This window comes from Camellia sinensis, chromosome 10 (genome assembly GCF_055761805.1).
Source record: "Camellia sinensis isolate YWXY chromosome 10, ASM5576180v1, whole genome shotgun sequence".
Classification (NCBI taxonomy): Eukaryota; Viridiplantae; Streptophyta; class Magnoliopsida; order Ericales; family Theaceae; genus Camellia; species Camellia sinensis.
The window spans coordinates 54982996-55004446 of NC_138970.1; the positions used below are offsets into that span (position 1 = coordinate 54982996).

General features: G+C 35.7%; 2 protein-coding genes across 2 annotated transcripts; one reads left to right on the top strand and one right to left on the bottom strand.

Moving 5' to 3' along the window:
• Window positions 1-270: 270 nt before the first annotated feature.
• On the bottom strand, window positions 271-897 carry LOC145800396 (protein FAR1-RELATED SEQUENCE 5-like). Its single transcript, XM_082890063.1, has 2 exons — window positions 594-897; window positions 271-521 (listed from the first exon to the last, which is right to left on the bottom strand). The coding sequence occupies exons 1-2, from the start codon at window positions 895-897 to the stop codon at window positions 271-273; spliced, it is 555 nt and encodes a 184-aa protein (XP_082746189.1).
• A 2918-nt stretch (window positions 898-3815) lies between these two features.
• Window positions 3816-20259, top strand: LOC114260883 (putative L-type lectin-domain containing receptor kinase S.5). The gene is made up of 4 exons (XM_082891415.1): window positions 3816-4403; window positions 5358-5666; window positions 18170-18565; window positions 19214-20259. The coding sequence occupies exons 1-4, from the start codon at window positions 3989-3991 to the stop codon at window positions 20101-20103; spliced, it is 2010 nt and encodes a 669-aa protein (XP_082747541.1). The 5' UTR covers window positions 3816-3988; the 3' UTR covers window positions 20104-20259.
• The last annotated feature ends 1192 nt before the right edge of the window (window positions 20260-21451 follow it).

Here is a 21451-nt window from a genome sequence, read left to right on the forward strand (position 1 = left end):
AATCCTTTTGGTTGCACAACATGATTCATATTTTCGCAATCCACTTCAACGCTTTGGGTGTCATGGTCATTACTTACTTCATTTCCAACACCAAAAAGAGCACCTAACTTGCTTTCAACATTTGCACCTAATGTAACAAGGTGTGCAATACAAAAATCATAAGTTTCTTCAGTTTCAGCAGCTCTACTTGCTAGTGCTCGAAATGCGGTCATCAATGTCTTATACCGCGAGGCTTGTTTGAATTTCACATCCACTTCAATGTCATTCCCCTTAATGTCCATCACAGTGTCGGTTCTTGTTTGTTTGGTCCACCTCATCAGAATGTATTGTGGAGGAACCTCTTTCATCTTCAATGTCTCTAATAACCTTCAATGAGTGACAACACAAGATTCCTTCCCTTTCAAACTTTGTACAATTACAACCCAATGACCCATCCCTCTCCATCTTCACTTTCCTTGCATGTTTGTTACCAACATCAACAACTGTGTAAATGGTACAAGCCTCGCCATATTCAATTGCTTCTATGTCCGATTCAATGGATCAAAAGTACTCATTTTGAAATTCCTCAAAAATCCTTTTTGTGTAGACATTACCCATTTGAATTAACATTCTTATGGTGGCTTTCACCTTTGGCAACCTTTGGCACAAAGCATATCCTGCTTCTAACTCCTTGTATCGCTTCTCGTAAAGTACCCTTTTGAAATGCATGAAGAATTCATTCAAGTTAAAATCAGAACGAATGTAATCCTTCAAAAAAGCATTAAAAGATTCACTGAGTTGTGTGGTACTCATTCCCACAGCCCATGTTGATCTAACATAAGGCCAACCCCATTTTTCTTTCACCGCAAAAGTCAATTTCAACCAATGGTTTTCATGCACATCATATTTATCAAGCATTTCCGCCCACTCTAACTTCCATTGATTTGTATCTTCAATGTCAAAGAAGAATTTATTTAGTACACCCTTCACCCCTTTATCTTAGAATAAACAGTTAACATGTTTTAATGCATTTTGCATCAAATGTCAAGTACACAATCGGTGAGTTGTGTTAGGCATAACAATGAGTATGGCTTTAGCCATTGCAGCATCTTGATCAGTGAACAAAGTTTTTGGTGCCTTTCTTGACATAGCCTCTAGAAAATTTTGAAACAACCATACAAACGATTCGGCGGTCTCATCATACAACAATGCTGCACCAAATATAACTGTTTCCCTGCGATGGTTGAATCCCACAAAAGACACGAAGGGTCTATGTTCTTTGTTTAACTTGTAAGTAGTATCAAAAGTGACAACATCACCAAATTAGGCATAATCCATGATCATTTGGGCATCGGCCCAAAACATATTCGTTATTTGCTCTTCATTATCTAACTGGAAAGCATAAAAGAAGGAAGGATTCTGCAAAGATTTTTCTTTAAAGTATTGCAACACATTGCCTACTTCCCCATATGCTAAACTTTGTTGTCTTTTGGTTCTCAAATAATTTTTAGAATCTAATTTTGTAAACCCAAGACATTGCCTCCCACCAGCTTCCCTACCTATGAGTTCGAAAGACTGGCCTAAACGAAGACCAGATTGTGCTGCCAAATCTAGCTGAATTGCTTGGGTAGTCGATATCTTTCTTTGTGACGGCAACATGTGGGCACACTTGGGTGATACAAGATCATGGTTGTGTTTTTCTTTGAAATCAGTCACAACATATTTCCCAGTACCGTCATCTAATTTGACATAAAGTCGAGCCTCACAACCGGTCCTAGTTTCGGCTCTAGGGTTTTTTGACAATGGGTCTCATTTGTCACCCTTCCGAAATCCCTCCTTGTTGCAAACCAAAAGTCTACAAATAACTTGCTTAGTGACCTTGTTCTTCCTACAAAAATCCCTTCTTATGCTAAACCCCATTCTTCCTCCATATATATTATAAAAATCATACACACATTGTTCAGAATCGAATGTCATTCCCTGTTTTGGCTTCCAAGCACAATCATTCTTAGGTTCCATATCCATATGAAAATGCAACTGAAAACCCATATAAATAAAATCTTAGCTACATAAATAAAAAATTCATCACATTCCAGTAAAACCTTATCTGTTCACATGATTGATTAAATAAATTATGTTACAAAAATAATTTGGCAAACCTCTGATTAGATAGTAAAACTGATTAAATAGAGTAAAACTGATTACATAGAGTGAAACTGATTAAATAGAGTAATCTTCAAAATCTGTGTTAGACCAATGAAATCAATTCAATATATTTACTTTATAGAGTGCAGATAGAGTATAGATCAATTATATTTCAAAATCTGTGTTAGAAATAAAATAGAGTGCAGATAGAGTGCAGACGTTGAATTAATTTTGGACATATTTAAAAACCCTATTGATTAAATAAAATTTTGATTAAATACTTACTTTATAGACTGCAGATCAATTTAAAATTTTGATTAAATACTTACTCTATAAATACTTACTTTATAGAGTGCAGATCAATTTTGATTACATACATAATTAAAAACCCTATTGATTAAATAAAATTTTGATTAAATACTCTATTTCATTAACACAGATGTTGAATTAAAAGTAAAATCTGTGATTTCAAAATCTGTGGTTTAACACAAAATAAATTAACACATCGGTCCATTAAAAGTAATCTTCAAATATTGAAACTGATTAAATAGATTTTGAAACTGATTAAAATCTTAAAATACAGAAACTAATTAAAAGCTTCAAATACACATAAGATTAAAATCTTCAAATACAGATAAAATCTGTGTTTATAAGGTTCTTCTTGATCAATATTCAATCTGTATATATATATATATCTTCAAATACAGAAACTGATTGCAAGCTTCAAATACAGATAAGATTAAAATCTTGAAATATAGATAAAATCTTCAAATACAGATAAGATTAAGCTTCATAAGGAAAAAACGCGGGAGTCTGGAGAGAGTAGTACAGTATTAAGCTTCATATACATTCATTTCTGATTTACAGAGACAAAGGGGAACCGACCTGTGGCGTCGTCGGTCCTTGCAACGGCGTGGAGACTGGGTAGACTGGGTTGCCGCCGGTATTGGGTCGCCGTTCGGACAAGAACCACTGAGTGTGTTGAATGAGTGTGTGTTGAATGAGTGTGTGTTTCCCCACGAAGAGTGCAGACCAACTCTATGTTTTGTTTTGTGCGGGAAAGAATAGAAATTCTGATTTTTTTTTTTAATCTCAGCCGTTGGATGTGCAACGACTGATCTCAGCCGTTGCAAGGACGCACGCTCGTAAACTCTTGCAAGGAGAGGATCTGCACTCCTCTTTCCCACCAAGTAAACCGTCGTGTGGTCAGCATACTGTTGTCTGGTGTCACTTTAGACCTCGATTTCCATGCTTGAAAAGACCGATTTTTCTGCGGTACATTCTAGATGGGAATCAAGATTTTCTTCTTCATTTCTTTTTTTTTTTTTTTAACTCTTTTCAGGTTATTTGTCCTATTTTTTAGTCTAATTTTGATGATTTAAATTATTAACATTTTAAGATTTGTTAAATATATTATATTTATAAAAAATTAAGTTGACCGGATATTAGAAACTACGTGTTCAGATTATCGAATTACAAACTATTTTTTAAAAATATTTAATAAATAATTTTTCGAACACATATTTTTTAATATTCAATTAATTTAATTTTTTTATAAATATGATATACTCGATAAATATTAAAATATAAATAATTCAAATCATTAAAATTAGATACAAAAGTAGACTCGATAACTCAACTACAAAGGAGATAAGTGGAGAAATAAAGGAGAGGATGTTAATTAGCTAGATGGACCGTAAAATTGTGCCAGGTCATTTTATCATTTTTATGATTATTAATTGAGTGGAGTGGCCATCAATAATAGACTGGAGTGGTCATTATCTCTATCCAATGAAAGACACTGGAAATTGCAATTTTCTGATGCACAAACAAATTGGATAAGCCTTTCATTTCAACTACAACCATGTCGATACTTCTACTCCTCCTCTTCACCTTCCTCAGCCCTAGTTTCACCTCTGTCGACTCCTTGAATTTCTCATTCCCTTCCTTCGACTCCGGAAGCTGCACCAAAGGCGGCAACTTGATTTGCAGTGGCTCCGCCACTGCAAGCAACGGGACTTTGAACGTGACGTCGGATCACCAACAACAACAGCCGAGAGATACACCGCCGATAAACCAGATCGGACGGGTGTTGTATAAATATCCGGTGATCGGATGGCCGGCGTCTATACGCACCACTTTCAGTATTAGGATACTGACTGACCCCAACTCTAAAGGATCTGGTGATGGAATGGCGTTTGTTCTGGCTCCGGATGCTCAACCCTCTCCTGCCAACAGCTTTGGCTCTTTTCTTGGTATCTTTGATCAGTCTACTCAAGGTCTATGTTCTCTTCCCTATCTTTTTTTTTTTTTTTTTTCTTTTCTTTTTCTTTTAGGAAAAGTTTAGCAATATTCTAGAAATTTTGTGAAGAAAATTATCAGGCGGTGTGTGATTGAGATTTAATTAATATGTTGTGTGATTTATGTATAAAATGAATCTGTCTGATAGAGTGATGCTCTTAGATAATATCCTAAATAAAAATTGAGTATATATTATTTTAAGGGACTTTTGCAACTATTGTTTCTTTCATTCTTTTCTTTTACTTTCCTCTCTTTCTTATATCTTGGGAAATAACAAACACTTATACTATAAGCTTAGAAATTTTATTCGAATTTTACTAAACATCCATCTATGATTTTTTTTTAGTTTGTTGCAGGGGTTTTTGCTTTGTTGATTTGCTACTTTGCCGTTTGTTTTTTAGTTGGTTTCTTACTAATTTTTGATAGTGTGGTAGCAAATGATTGAGCATGCATCTCAATACCAACATTGTTGGGATTGATTTATTTCGTTACGATACTCTTTGCACTCATCGTTTTTTTTTTATTTATGTAATATTTTTTATTTTCATCAAAAGGTTCTTTTTTTACTGATTAAAAAAAAAAATCCATTTATAGTTCAAATTGATTTATATGATTAAATTTCTACCCTACAATCAATTATCCAAAAAACTATCGATTGCGCTATAACATTTCTGAATAACAAAAGCAACTAAGATGTGGAACCTTAAACTATGACCCATTTTTTCAAATTTTTCTTACAAAAATTTCATTTTAATCAAATGCTTACAATAATATATATATTTGTCTACTTCACTCTCTTTTAATTTCACTTTTCACAATTTTTTGAAGTTTAAAACCCACAAAAAAAACAAAAACAAAACAAAAAAAAAACAAAGAAACAGAGTCTAAAAGACTGATCTTAGAGTAATTGATGTGTACTATTATTATTACAGATGCAGTTCATCAACTTGCAATAGAGTTCGACACGTACAAGAATGAATTCGACCCGGATGATAACCACATCGCAATTGACACCGTAAGCGTACAAAACCCGGATGCGGTGAAGAGCCTCAACAGCACCGGAATATATCTCAAGACGGGTAGAGAAATAACGGTTCGCGTCGAATATGATGGGTGGACCAAGAATCTTCAGATTTATGTCGGGTATAATGGGGATCCACTAGTCAGCTTTCTCAATCATACAATGAAGTTGCGGCATACAATTCCTAGCTCTGTTTACGTGGGCTTCACAGCCGCCACAGGTACCCAATTATTTATACTAAATCCATATTTTTTTTTTCATTTCTCAAATTCTAATTATTTCATGAAATAGTGTTGCGGAAAATATGATTTTAGATTTCAAAAATTACCACAAGAAATCAACTTTTTAGAGATAAATTTATTCTGTCCCTAAAAGTGGAATATTTGTTAGGACAAAAAACTTTGGCCAACAAATTTCCTTCGTCACGAAGTTAGTCCGAAATGGTCTGTCTGGAAAAGCTAAAAATTAACTGTTCGAGACATAATTTTACATTTGTCACTATAAATAATTTTTTTGAGACAAAAGTATATGATCGCAAAAAGTTTTAGTTTTGAGACAATCAAAATTTGTCTCTAAAAGTGTATTACAACCCAGGCAAAAAAAAAAAAAGTAGTTATGGAGACAAAAATTTAGTATTTGAGACAACACAAATTGGTCCGAATATTTAGTATTTGAGACAACACAAATTGGTCCATTAAAGTTTTAGTTTTTCAGACAATTAAATGTGGTGTGTAAAAGTTTTAGTTTTCCAGACAACTAAAAGTGGTATATAAAAGTTATAGGCTGTGTTTGGTACAGCTCTGGAACGTTAGCTCCATAACTTATTCCGTACATGACGTTTGTTTACAATTTTCAAAACTTAATTTCACGTTCAATTTTGAAAACTCGGTTGAAGACGGGAAAATTTGGACTAACCGAACGTCCCATCGGTCAACCGGCCGGTTGACCGGAACAGTGCAAATTTTTTTTTTTTTTCAATTCACACCTGTTAATTTTTATATATTCGAAAAAAATATTTTCTGAATTTTTTAAAAAAATTTATGAGCTTTAATAGAATTTTGAGTTGTGTGTTTGATTATAAGTTGTAAATTTTTGTATCAAATATCATATGTCACATCAAAAATTCTCCACTCAATTCAAAACTCTTTCACCAAACAAATTTTCCACACTCAAATAATAATTCCAAAACTCACAAACTCAAAATACAACTCATACTCTCAAATTATATTTAGAAAGCTCTACCAAACACAACCATAATTTTTTTGAGTTAATTAAAATTGGTCTCTAAAAGTTTGATAATATTTTGATTAACAATTACTCTAAAAATACTAGTTTGAACAGAAACTCATATTCCTTACTTGATTGCTCAACAATCAAACAAAAAATATCAAACATATCACCAGGCCATCTGTGCATCTCGAAATTAAAATTCAACACCACCAAAAAAAAATATTAAATTTTTTTTTTAAAAAAAAAAAAACATGCTTGTCACATTAAAAAATGCTTAATCAAAAGATATGAATAACAACCAAATATTATGCTCTGATCCATAAGTACATAATATCTCTGGATTGCATATCATAAACTAATAGAAATTTTAAAAGTATCATTTCTAAAAGATGATAAACTGATAGAGATTCTTCTCAAGGGTTTTGTTGAAATAACATTCAAAATCTCGTAAAAAGCTTTCAAACCTTCAAATTTACGCAAGCTTGCAGGACCGGCATAGAATTGAGATCTTTGACCAAGCTTGCAAGACATGCTAATAAGAAACAATGAAGATATAATTACTTTCCTTTCTAATTACTTACCCAAAATGATGATTAAAAAGCAAAAGCAAAAACCAGCTTATACCCAAAAACTAGCTTCTATCATTATATAGCAAAAGCAAGGTGCTCTGCTAATATGGGAATATCCCTAAAAAGTTGGATGATTGATGTTTAAGTTGATCGAAACAATTTAAAAAAAAAAATGATCAGTAAATGAGGCAGCCTATAATTTACAGCCAATTACATTTAAGACAAATTGAGAGCAAGCTCACCTTTACTTTATGTTCACGACAAGTCATTCTCCACAAACATATACATTTGCAAGAGGAATAAACTCCCACTGACGTCAATCTCCAACAAAAGTAACTTTCCCAACCCAAAAGATCCATTTCCTTCAACCATAAAATTGCCGTGCAGCTCAAGAAAATTCTCGACACAGACCAATTCAATATACGCGTGTATATGGAAGCAAAAGATGTAAAATTTCATGCATTTTCTAGCAAACAGTAGAGATCACATCATAGGGGGAAAAAAAAAAAGTCCCACTCATGCAGCATCTGAGCAGATGATGAAGACATTAACTGAGAACAGATATATATATATATATATATATATAAAGAGAGAGAGAGAGAGAGAGAGAGAGAGAGAGAATGCTAATGCAATGTGTATGTTTTGTCAATTGCAAGCTGAATGTGTAAATTACTTAATGCTGCTGTATAGAAACCCACAAAAAAAATCAAATATAGATCACAAAAGATAACTTACTAAGAAGAAAAATCAATAGAGGACCCTCTTTAACTGATCTACGGCATCAAGAAGTCGACTTTGGCATTAATTATAGTCGAGTTAGGCAAGAGTACGTTTTCAGATAATGCTGTACATGGTTTTCGACCACGCCCTAAGCCTCGTATGTAGCCAACTTTTTGTCTAAATACCTCAATAGAAAGTTGCTCATCGGATAGCGGACCAGATCCATCTTCAATAGTTTTGTTCAATCGCTTTTCAAGCTTGTACTACGATATTCATTAGTTGAGATAAAACTAAGTATCCATCAACATTTTATTAAGGATATAAGAAACTAAAGTACATAAAGATTGATGTCTTACATGTCTAAATCTCAACATCAACATGCACTCATGCCTCTTTTTTGTCACTAAAATGTGTCTTTTTGTACAACTCAACAAATCCAAGTTCCTAAAGAATATATGCAAGTGCCAAATATTTACCTGACATAAGGAATACATCATGTTTAATATACAGTAAGACAATGTTAAAAATACACTGATTTTCTAAACAGAATGACAGAAAATGAGCACAAAATTACAAAGTTACCTTATAGTCCTTCTCATACCACTTTTGGCACAATAACCTCCACACCTCTTTTTCCATTGTAGGGAAACTTTTAAAGAGTTGTCGTAGGTCATGGCAATAGTTCTTATATCGGTCGTGCATCAATTTGAGGATAGATTCGATAGTATAGGGTTCATTGGTAAACTTACCTTCCTGTCATACCAAACAATAAAAAAATTACACTGTCATCATCTTCATTCCAAGAAACCAAGTCCAGAATATCATCATTTAGATATGGGTTCGAAGAACTTCCAGCATAATGTACCTCTTATCCACCCCTGGTTTCATATGATCACAAGCAAATATGATAAATTCCCTCCCTCACCCCCATCAATGTACTGAGGTGACCTTCTATTATGAAGTTGCATCCAACTCCTATCCATAGTGCAAAAGAACTAAAGGAAAAACAAACAAAAAAAAACAGAAAGTAACAAAAGTGTTGAACTAGGAGGGGATAAAGAACATAACATGCTTAAAAGCTTAAAAATTAGGATATACTAAAATAGGAAATATGATGCTACAATTAGATGTCAATCAATAATAAATAATTAAAATAAATAAGTCATTAACATTTAAACATAACACAAAGTAAAATATTATTTAATGTAAGCCAATTTAAATTAAATCTAACTCAAGCTTAAATATAACCAATACAAATTAAATCCAGCTCAAGTCTTGTGCTTGGCCAAAGCAATTCAATCCTTTTTCATCATAACCTCGTTGATTTTGTGTTATCATGCCTCTGCCCCTGTAAATTCTTATGGTCTATAGGGGCCCTTATTAAAATCTCCATAAAAATAATATCGACAAATTAATTTTTGTTTCTTAGGCTCTTTTTTTTTTAATTTACAAATGGGTCCTTATATTTTGATTTAAACTGTAATAATATACATTAATTCTTTATTTAAATTTAGTTATAAAAAAATAAAAATAAAAAATCTCTAGATTTATATTTCATTAATATTTTTTTTTCAAACTTATTACAAATTTTAACAACATATGCAAATTTGCTAATTTGGATTCCAATCTCCATCTCAATACCAGTAACTCTCTCTCTCTCTCTCTCTAAAAATCCTCTTGTTACCAATCAGTCCCTTACAAAAAATAAAAACATCTAGAATTTCATTTTCAGCTCTCTAAGATGCAAGTAGGTGAGCTCTCAGATATTTTGTTAGATAAACTACCCTACCATCCCACGACGGTTCATATTAAAACAGTTTGCAGAGGTGACATTGAAATAATTGAAGAAGGCTGAACACAATCTATTTGTCCATCTATTAAACAAAAAAGTAAGGCTGAACACATATTTCTTTTCTTGTTGGATATGAGATTGAAATAAGGCTGACTTAACGATTTTAAATTTAAAAATACCAATAATTAGCTACTTGACGATATAAGATCTTCTGGAATTTGAATTGCCTCATTTTTATTTTTATTTTTATTTTCATAGAACTTGAATTGAAGGTCATAACCTATGCTATGTTGTCACCTTGACACTAGTAAGAGTTCACCCAAATAATTTTGTGTTAAATAGCCATCCAATAACTCATAAATTACAAATATTGCAGAGAGATAGAAAGAGTTGAAAATACTTGAATTCTCAGTAATGGAGAGAGAAAATTGCTTAACAGTAGACAGAAAAAACAGCTGCAGAAATTCAAATTCACAGAGCTCTAGTGACCGAATTTCATATAGTGACAGAGACCAACTCAATTGCACAATTACCAAATCCAAATTACCAAAATTACAGAGCAAAAACTCCAATACAAAACCACAACATCATTGATTTCGTACATATTTTAGCTCAAATGAGTAATCGACTATCATATCTACAATTACCGAATCTAACACTCACAAATACGCATTAAAAACAAATCATATTATGATAATATATAATCAGCACAAACATTACACCAATAAATAAGAATTTTCGAAGAACAAATGCGAACAACAGATCGAAAACCATATCTATGAGACTGAAATCGATTAATTGATCACTCCTGGATACTAAAATTGCTGTCGGGAGAAATGCTATGAGACACCTCGGAGATGAAATTATCATCAAGATCAAATTAGGAATTGAATCTCAGAAGCAATCAACAAACCACCAATTCATGAGATAGAAAGAAGTGCAGTGCATTCGTGAGAGAGAGAGAGAGGACATTCTTTTCGAGTGTCCCAATTGTTGAGCTTAAAGAATGAATATATAAAATAAAATAATGTATGATTTTGGTTTATTGGAAACCGATTAAAATTGTAGAGAAAAGTGAATGACGTTTTTGCAACCAAATAGACTTGTTTCAAAAAGGTAATAACATGATTAAATGTTTCTCTTTTTTAAATTTCTTCATTTTGTTCTTAAAAACATGATTTTTGCAAACTAATTATTTTTGTTCCTAAAAATTCGTCTTTAAAACTCAAATTTATTGTAGTGAATGTGGTACAATTAGCAAATCAATATAATTTTTTTTTTTTAAAAGAACAATATATCTATAGATACCTATTAGACAAACAGGCCGAATAATTAATGTGGTCCGTAAAGGGCAATCAATTGGAGGAAACTGTACTCTTTTGAAAACGTGACTTTCAATATACTATGCTTGCTCCTAAATAACAAAGAAATTAAAGTTACTTATAATTTTGATAAAATTACATTCATTGTTTTGCAATAACAACAATTTTAACGGTATTAGTGGCAGTGGTGAAATTACTACTATACATTGTCATTAAATATTATATATTGTCTTTAAATGTTATAGGGAGAATATTTTGAAAATAAAATTCAAATTAATGATAAATTTTAATTAAGGATATAAATTTTTGCATGTATTAGTAATTATTTTTTTTAAGTACAACTTATTTTATTCTGATGTCAAATTAAACAATTACTCTCTCTTTTTTTTTTTTTGAACGGCAAAGCAAGAGACTTCATTGATGAAAATGTAGTACAAGGTACAAACAAATTACACCAATAAAGAGAAAAGAGGAGCCCAAAGTTGGTGAGGAACCAACGTAGGGGAGTGGCCACACTAGCAAACAGATTACCAGCTATCAAAACAAAGGAACAAATCAGCAGATCACCCTTGGACTGAACACCAGCACCTTGCATCACCAACCACTGCTTTTCCAGATCAGATCACCAGAAGAGAACATAGCAGAATCAACAGAACAGCCGATGGGAATTGAGCAGATCAGCACAGAACTGAGCAGAACTGAGCAGATCAACATACCATCAAGTTGAAACAAATCAGCACCCTTTCTTACCCTTAATTGATGCAGTGCCTAACAGCTGAGATGTTGTACAGAAAATCATTGATCGAAAAGTGGAGCTTCGTAGACGTAGCTTTCAACCAAATGGCAATCCTGGTAACAATGAGCTCTTGCAGCTCCTGCAGATTTGGCGAAGATGCTTGGAAAAGACATTCATTCCTGTGTTTCCAGATGGACCATAGAGTTACTAGAGGAATAGCATTCCATATTCGACGTTCAGACTTTCTGCAATCATAACCTGACCACCATAGTAGCAAGTTTGGGACAGAATTTGGGGCAACCCAAGTAGTCCCCCACCACTTTAACAGCCCAGTCCAAACTTTCCACACCTGAGGACAAGAGATTAGAACATGTTCTGCTGTTTCCTGCTGTGCTTGACAAAATATGCATAGGGTGGAGGCAGACCCATCTAAGATACCAATGCGCTGAAGGAAGACAGAGGTTTTTAGCTTGTATTTCCATGCGAGCCAACTGAAAAATTGCACTTTGGGCGGGAGATGCTTGTTCCACACCAGACGAATAGGATAATTACATGCTCCATGGGCAATGCTGGTATGATTGTAAAAGACCGAGACAAGAGACTGCCCTGCAATAGCTTCTGACCATACTGCACTGTCTTGGGCTTCCAAATTAAGTGTGGGAGTTGGATATAGGGTGGTGGTAAGTCTAAGTAGTTCACTTTTCTCCCAGTCAAAGAGGGGCCTCCTAAATGTGAAAACCCAATGCTGAGTAGGGCCAGAGACATCCACAAAGTCCTTGAGTGACCCATCCTTGTTGAGTGACAGCCTGTAGATCCGAGGAAACTCATCTTTTAGACAAATATTTCCACACCAATTATCATTCCAAAACCTGATTCTACAACCATTACCCACCTTTAATTTTAGGTTATTGGTATAGTATTGAAAGAGGGACTCGTTCAGCTCCACAGCTGATACAATACCATTCCAGATGTTTGATAACTTGATAGTTGGCCTGAGGTTTGGGAACCATCTCCCACCAAGGAATTTGTATTTGCTACAGATGATTTTCTTCCATAATGAGTCATTTTCAGATGCAAACCTCCACCACCACTTCAGGAGTAAGCACACATTTGCATCCTTAACTCTTCTAATGCCCAACCCACCCTGCTTTATACTCTTGGTAACCTCTGACCATTTCACTAGGTGGATTTTTCGCCTTGAATCTGAGCCTCCCCATAAGAATGAGGCTTGAATTTTGTCTAGCTCCTTAGCAACTCCTTCAGGCAATCTATAAAGAGACAAGAAATATACAGGTAAGCTTGATAGTACTGCTTTCACCAATATTAATCGGCCTGCGAAAGAGAGGAGTCTCCTTTTCCAACCAGCAAGTCTCAACTTAAACTTGTCAATAACAGGTTGCCATGTTTTCTTTCTCCTTGGATTCGCTCCCAAAGGCAATCCTAAATACTTGAGTGGAAGGGTTTGGGTCTTACAATTCAATAGGGATGCAAAAACAGCAAGTTCAGAGAGTGAAATACCAACACCACAAACCACGCTTTTGTGGTAATTGATTTTGAGGCCTGAAGCCACTTCAAAGCATCTGAGTATTCTTTTCAAAGCAAGGACTTCTGACAGCTCAGCTTCGCAAAATAGTAGTGAATCATCTGCGAATTGTAGGTGGGAGAGTCGCACTTGGTTGAAACCAATAGATACCCCTTTTAGCAAATTCAACTCCGCAGCTCTCTGAAATAGTATGTTTAGTGCCTCAACAACCAAGTTGAATAGGAGTGGTGATAAGGGATCGCCTTGCCGAAGACCTTTTTGGGGGCTAAACTCCTTAGTTGGAGAGCCATTGATAAGAACTGAGATTCTCGCAGTGGAGACACATTCCCGCATCCATGAGATCCATTTTTGTCCAAACCCAAAATTTGTAAGCATTGAGAATAGGAAATTCCAATTGATGGAATCAAACGCCTTTTCAAAGTCTAATTTAAATAGCAACCCTGCTTTCTTGGATTTATTCCAGCCATCCACGACTTCATTTGCGATCAAGACTCCATCAAGAATGCTTCTACCCTCCAAAAAAGCTGATTGTGAGTCCCCGATTACCGTAGGCATGACTTGTTGAAGCCTAGCTGTGAGTACTTTTGAGAGGATTTTGTAAACAGAGCCAATCAAACAGATGGGCCTGTATTCATTTAATGACACAGCTTTCTCCTTTTTTGGGATGAGAGTAATAAAGGAACTGCTTAAACCCAGAGCCAGTTTGCCATTAGCATAGAAGTCTTTCATAAAGTTAAGAATATCATCTTTGAGTAGCTTCCAAAATTTCTGATAGAACAACAAGTTGAAACCATCTGGACCTGGGGCTTTGTTCCCATTGCAGTGTTTGATTGCTGCCCAAATTTCTTCTTCAGAAAATTCAGCTTCTAGCAAGTGAAAAGAAGTACTGGTTCTAACACTCTTGAAATCCCCAGATAAGACGGGTCTGATCTTCCAATCATCTGTGAATAGGTTTGAGAAATGATTCCATACCTCATGCTTGACAATATTGGGCTCCTCAAAAGACGCATCCCCTACTGTAATGGAATGGATGGTGTTTCTAGCTTGCCTGCTACTTGCCATTGCATGGAAAAATTTAGTGTTCCTGTCGCCTTTTAGTGTCCAGTCCATCCTCGACTTTTGGAGCCACTCCCATTCCAGCTTCCTGCTTAGTGACCACTTTTCATTTCTTCTCTCTCTTAGTATTTTCAACTCAGCCTCTACCAAGGGTCTTGTTTCGGCTATTAGATCAAGTTCATGAAGGACAGATTCTGTGTCTTTTAGCTTGTTCGCAACATTGCCATAATCTTCTATACTCCACTTTTTTAATGCCATTTTCAGAGCCTGCAGTTTCTTTTTCAGGAGGAGTCCAGCAGACCCCTGCAACTGTGTTTCCTTCCATGTGGTCTCCACTATAGAAGCTAGGTTTGGGTGTAAGAGCCAAGCATTCAGAAACTTGTATGGTTTAGGCCCCCAGTCCCTTTCATCCTCCATAAGCACAAAGTGGGCAGTGGTCAGAGACAGTTCTGGGAAGGCCCCAGAGTTTGAGCTTGAACCTTATCAACCATTCAGGGCTAATGAGAAACCTGTCAATTCTACTCCATTTATTCCCATCCAGTGCATTACACCAAGTGAATTTTCTACCTATCATTGGTACATCCACCACCTCACAATTATCTATGAATTGATTGAATTCCCTCATGCCCCTGTCCCTGCATGAGACCCCTATCCTTTCCCCAACAGTTCTGATCTCATTAAAGTCCCCCCCAAGGCACCATGGTTTTGAGAAAGAATGCTTTAGGTTTAGTAGGGTCACCCATAATTCCTTCCTCCTTACTACATCATTTGGAGCATAGGTGTTGATAATTACACAATCAAGAGAGTTTTGAATTTTACCTGACAGAAGGATGAAGTTCCTGTTGCAACAACAGTCTGAAAGGTGGAAAAAATCCGGGTCCCAGATGCAAATCAAACCACCTGCTAGGCCTTCAGCATCCACAGCCATAAATTCAAACTTGTCTCTAGGCCAAATACTCTTCACCCATTGAATATTAGTGCTGGATTGTTTTGTTTCTTGAATTAAAGCCATATCTATTGCTTTATCAAGAAGAAGCTTCCTTATTTTCCTTCTCTTTGTAGGCTTCCCAATTCCTCTGATATTCCAGCTCAGCAACTTCATTGGAAACAATTTAGCTCTCAGAATCCTCCAGTAGGTGTTAGCTATTCCACCATGCCAGTCCCTCTACCTACTCTTTCTTTATCCTGCTCCTCCATATGTGTGAGTTTCTGTATGACCTCAGCTTCTTGGCCCTTAAAATCAAAGCCTAAGCTTTCCCCTACTTGCAGTGTTGCATGTGCTTCTTGGAGGATATCCCTTGCAGAGACTGAGATGGAGGAAATTGGTTCGGCTGAAGATCTCGGTTTGGCTCCTTTGGTGATGCCTTTACTAGTGCTTGCACCTTTATGCCCCATTCTCCTAGTAAACCCAGAGAATCTGCCTGTAAGTAATTGATGTTTAATCTTATCGCATCTGCTGCCTTTTCTTTTCCATTTCTTTAGTCGGTTTTTGCTGAGGCCTGGGAGTGATGGGCTGGTTGTGGTATTGGTCTTTGACTGGGGTGCCTCCTCTGCTGTTGGAGAGCTACAACTTAATGGCTCCATGGGCTGAATATTTACTTGGGCTAACTTAGTGGGCTGCAATCCACTCATGCCGTTGCCCAAGTTTACCTCAAGGCATATACCAGGCTTTTCCTTAGATGGGTCACTGAGGCTTTTTATAAAACCTGGGGTAAGCAATTGCCCATCTACGGCTGGGTTAAGAAGATGCCCATCAATGGTAGGGGCTAAATAGGCTATAGGGGTTCCTTTAGGAGGAATAGGATTACACTCTACACTCTGTTGCAGAGAACCTATAGCTGTATCTAGCTGATTTCCATCACCTTTTTGAGCACTCTGATTGCACCGTTGCTGTAGGCATACTGCTTGTAATGATGATTCTGCAGCACATGTACCCACTTCATTTGAATTTCCCGCACAAAAGACAGTCTCTGCTACTGCTGAGGTGTTGCTCCAGCTGCCCTCGGCAACCAGTTCACCCCTGCCCTTCAACCGAGATGTCACTACTCCATTTGTTAAGTCAGGCTCTCCTGCCACATCACCTGCCACTTTGGCAGCCTTGTCATCATCTTCTCCTTCTGTGGGGTTATGCTGGATGTTGTGCAGTGCACCATTAATTTTGGATCCTGCGGCTTCGAATGGATCCTTGGAAGCTGTTTCTTTGGAGCTTGAGTTAGTATCCTCAGAGGACTGCTCTTCAAAGACTCTAATGGGGTAAATTCTCCCGTTGCATTCTAGGTTAATGCTTGTAGTGATCGGATCCATAACATTTGTAATGATGCTAAATCTGCCACAGCGAAAAGACTTGGGTATGCCCATATGGCCGTCAATGGAGACCAACTCCCCCCATAATCGTGCTATCTCTTTGAAAGTATTGGAGCTCCAAAGGCTAGGAGGGATCCCGTAGCAGTTGATCCAGACGCGTCTCTCTTGCTGAAGATGCATACCCGATCTCCATTCGGTGATGTATTCAGACCATTCACGAAACCAGTCTAGAAACAGAGGTTTTTTATTCTGCAGTTCATCCTTGTTGGGGAATGATAGCAGCACATTCCGCCCTCCTCCTTCCCTGACCATCACATTTTGTTCACCTCTGTTAGTGAGTTCATTTTTCACCTGTTGAATAGAATGACCCATTTTGAGGCGCATAATTAGGCTCTCGTATAGCCAACCATTACCAGTCTCTGTTACTTTGATGGTTATTCTTGATGTTGGTCTGGGTTGGTCCCCTTTGATGACTTCCGCAAAAGACCTGCCATCAGTGCCGTGGGTCCTTGTGTTGATGTTTGCCATGGCTGGTATGAGCCTTGTCGAATGTTGTCTTGATCCTGTGGATCTCGGTCTCTGCCTTGACTCCGTGTGCTTATCGTACTCTGCAACTTTGACTGACAGAGTTTTGTCATCGATCCATAACCCGTTGGCTTTTTGTTCTGCGACAGTGGCTGCAATGGAACAATCATACCGAACAAACCCAAATCTTGAGTTTGTTACTCGCCTTCTCTTTTGGGGGATGAAGACATCCTTAACCACACCAAACTTTGTGAACAAATCATATAGGTTTTTTGGGTTCATAGACGCCGGCAAGTTGTCCACAAAGAGTGTATACAAGCTGACTCTTCTACCATCTGACCACGAGTTCTGGTTTATCTGCTTTCTTCTTTGATGCAGCACAGGGATCCAGCCACCTAATCTTCCTTTCTCTTCGCAGATTGTCATGTGATGTGCTTCTTAAGTTTCTCACTAGTTTTAATGAAAAATGCAATGTAAGCAAGAAAGATCCCCTTTTGCTTGAAGAGAAGAGGAAAAGACTGAAAATAAAGGCACCAAATACATTTCTTGGAAGACAAGAACATAATTACTCTCTCTTTTATCTAATGAATTTACCTAATTATTCTTATTTTTCCAATAATATATACATTATTCAAATATAAAAATATGAGCGTTTAGGTGCAAATCATTATTTGAACATAAACATAATAAAGCATAAAATCAATTTTTTAGTCTAATACACAACATGATTATTTCTTATTCGTCTAACCAACAAATGACTAACAGTATTGGCCAAAGTGTTAAGCCAAAACTGTAATGCTAACTGTAATTTCTTTATTACACGAGAAAGATTAGTCTAATTCCGATTTAGCACCAAATTTTGAATTCAATTTGATGTCATATTTTGACAATAAAAATTGACCCAGCCCACTTCGGTCTCTACACAGGTACTCTATCAGAAACACATCAAGTTCTAGCTTGGAACTTCACATCCATTGAATTGCCAAACAAATCTCTGGGGCCAGGAAACAACCTGGGTGTGAAAGTGGCTGTTCCAGTGATTTCTGGGCTGTTGTTTCTTGCAATATTGGCTTTACCGTTTGTGCTTAGAGCTCTTAGAATACGAAAAGAGAGGCTTGCAAGGAAAGTAGACATTGAAATGATGATAGCAGCAGCAAATGGACCACGACTCTTCTCTTACAAGAAACTTTCAAAGGCAACTCGCAACTTCAGCAAAGACAACCTGCTGGGAATTGGCGGTTTTGGCAGTGTTTACAAAGGGGTTATGTCGAAACCTCCCACCACTATTGCTGTCAAAAAAATCAATGCCGCATCCAAACAAGGTTTGCTTGCTTTTCATTTCCCGATTATTAATACTGGCAGCACTGCATTCATTCTAATTGCACTCATACTCCACTAGGATTAATGCAGTGCTACCACTACCAGGTATTGCTAGCACTTCTCCGGAAAATATACCCATTTTTTCTGAGAGTACTTACGTATAGGTCCTAATAAGTAGACTTATTTTTTAATAAGTTCTATAAAAAAAAAAAATTTGTCAGAAAAAAAGTCACTAATTGTAAGTTTTAGCGACAATTTATAAAATTCATGATAAAAAAAAAATCACTAATTGTTAATTTTTAACGACGTATGTAAAACATTGTCACAAAAAAATTATTTTAGCTACAAATTTACTAAGACTTATTTTCAATAGGACTTAATGTGAATTAAATCCAACTATTAGGACTTATTGGTAGTTTACCTTTCTTTTTTTTTCTCTGACCTGATGAAAGTTTATATATTCCATAACCTAAGCCCTTTTTTTTTTTTTTTTTTTTTTTTGGGACTTGGATTGTTGTTGTTAAGATTTTATTTATAATTAATTTTTATTTTATTGATATTAATTTGAAATAAAATTATGTATAGCATTGCTCTTTCGAAAATTGTCATCATGTGTTCACGTATCAAAACCATTTTTCTGTCTAATCTAGGTGAGAAGGAATACTTGGCAGAAATCTGCACTATTAGCCGCCTAAGCCACAAAAACTTACTACAACTCCAAGGTTGGTGCCATGACCATGACCAACTCCTACTAGTTTACGAATATATGCCTAATGGCAGCCTTGACCGCTTCATCGGCAAGGACGACACCTTCCTTGATTGGGCAACCAGGTACAAGGTATTACTGGGATTAGCATCAGCATTAGTTTATCTACATGAAGAGTGTGGCAACCCTGTTGTACATAGAGATGTGAAGCCCAACAATGTCATGTTGGATTCAGAGTACAATGCACATCTAGGCGACTTTGGCCTTGCCAGGCTACTTCAAAACGAAGCCTCGGTCACAACCAGAATAGCAGGGACACCAGGGTATTTGTCACCAGAGGTTAGCTTAACGGGTAGGGTTACCCCAGAGTCTGATGTTTACAGCTTTGGAATGGTGGTTTTGGAAGTGGTTTGTGGGAAGAGATCAAAAGGCATCATGGATGCAAATAGTTTAGTAGATAGCGTATGGACGTTATACGAAAAGGGTGTTGATGCATTGCTCGATTGTGTGGATAGATTGCTTGAAGGGAAATTTGATGAGGAGGAAGTGAAGAGGAGTTTGGTTGTAGGGCTTGCTTGTTTGCATCCAGATTTAATGCTCCGGCCTCGGATGAGAAAGGTGATTCAGGTTTTCCTGAACCCTAATGAGCCTCTCCCAAATTTGCCCGAATCGCGGCCTAATTTGGTATGCTTGTCATTTAGCTCTTTTTCAATAACTTCAACTACAACTGATTTAGGTAATAGCAAAGTCGATGGTGGAGGTTCTATGGAGACTTTGCCAGATGAGACCACAGTCCCAGATGAGACCACAGTTCAAAATGTAGGAGCATGTTAGACTAAATTTTAAAGCATGTATAAAATGTATAAAATGCATAGGAGGTTCTTGGGAAATTGATGTATAAAATGTAGGCCTTTATGCAGTAGATTGTATGGTAGAGTGCAGCTACACGGGGAGATGAAAGTTTAATTTCCATTATCTCAAGTTTTTGCATTGTTTTTGAGTAATTGTAAAGCATGACAATTGGTTTATTATATTTTAAGAGTATTGTTATTTAAGACAAAAAAAATTAGACTAAATTTTCAAATCCAGTAATGTGGTAATTAATTAGGATATTGAAGACAATATTCTCTCTCATATGTTCTCTAATAATTAACCAATTATATTACTTAAAAATCATTGGGTCTAGAAAGTAGACTTGTATATCATTTTTTTATATTTTAATGATGCATAATAGGTTTAAGCAAGAATTTACCTATAACAGAGATGGTGAGATTTCATTTTATTTTATATTTTTTTTATTATTCTCAACAAGAAAGACACGTGATTCAGGATTTAAAAATAAAAATAAAAATAAAAATAAAAATAAAAATAAAAAAATTAGAAATAAATCTATGCTTGCATTTTATTGAAATAAATCCACTTATAATATACATATTGTAAATATTATATTGAAACAAGTAATTTGAATTTACAAAGGAAAATGCTAATGACCGCTCATTGCGTGATCATTAGACTCGATATGTATATATTGTAAAAAAAACACATAAATATATATATATATATATATGTAAATATATTTTGAAAAATGTAAAAAGCATATTGGGATTTTAATTATTTTGATTTTATATCTTTCTTAAAAACAACCCACAGATTGTCATTAACTTGACCCATGTACAAAATATTTAGGAAGTCCAGAATGGTATGGATTTGTGAATATTTAAGTGAATAAAGATTTTTGTGTTAAGATTTTGAATTTGATCGGAGAAAAGAAAAGAGTAGGACGAAGTGGTATGCTATTAGACTAAATTTTGATTTTATTATACTTTACATCATATAAATTGTTTGTTGGGTCTTGTGGACCTTGTATAGGGGTCTTTGGTCTAATAAAGAGTTTGGGGGCCTCTCTCTCGAGTAAGGATCCTCTAGAGTGATTTTTTCCTAAAGTTTCTTAAAGTGCTACAGTGTATGGTTGAGATTTATTGGCAAGTCACATCAATTTTTCTGATGTGACTTGCCAGTAAATCTCAACCACACAATATAGCATTCTAAGAAACTTTAGGAAAATTTCACTCTAGAGGATCCTTGGTGCTCTCTCTCAAGGGAAGAGGTTCCGATGGGGGGTTTGGATACATCGATAATTTTTTATTATTTTTTTGTTACTTTAATTTCTATGTTTATAAAT

Coding starts and splice junctions, on each gene's coding strand:
- LOC145800396 (XM_082890063.1), bottom strand. CDS start 897: ATGCTTGATAAATATGATGTGCATGAAAACCATTGGTTGAAATTGACT. Junction 522..593: donor AAGAATGTTAATTCAAATGG/GTAATGTCTACA, acceptor AATCGGACATAG/AAGCAATTGAATATGGCGAG.
- LOC114260883 (XM_082891415.1), top strand. CDS start 3,989: ATGTCGATACTTCTACTCCTCCTCTTCACCTTCCTCAGCCCTAGTTTC. Junction 5,667..18,169: donor GGGCTTCACAGCCGCCACAG/GTACCCAATTAT, acceptor GTCTCTACACAG/GTACTCTATCAGAAACACAT. Junction 18,566..19,213: donor CAATGCCGCATCCAAACAAG/GTTTGCTTGCTT, acceptor TGTCTAATCTAG/GTGAGAAGGAATACTTGGCA.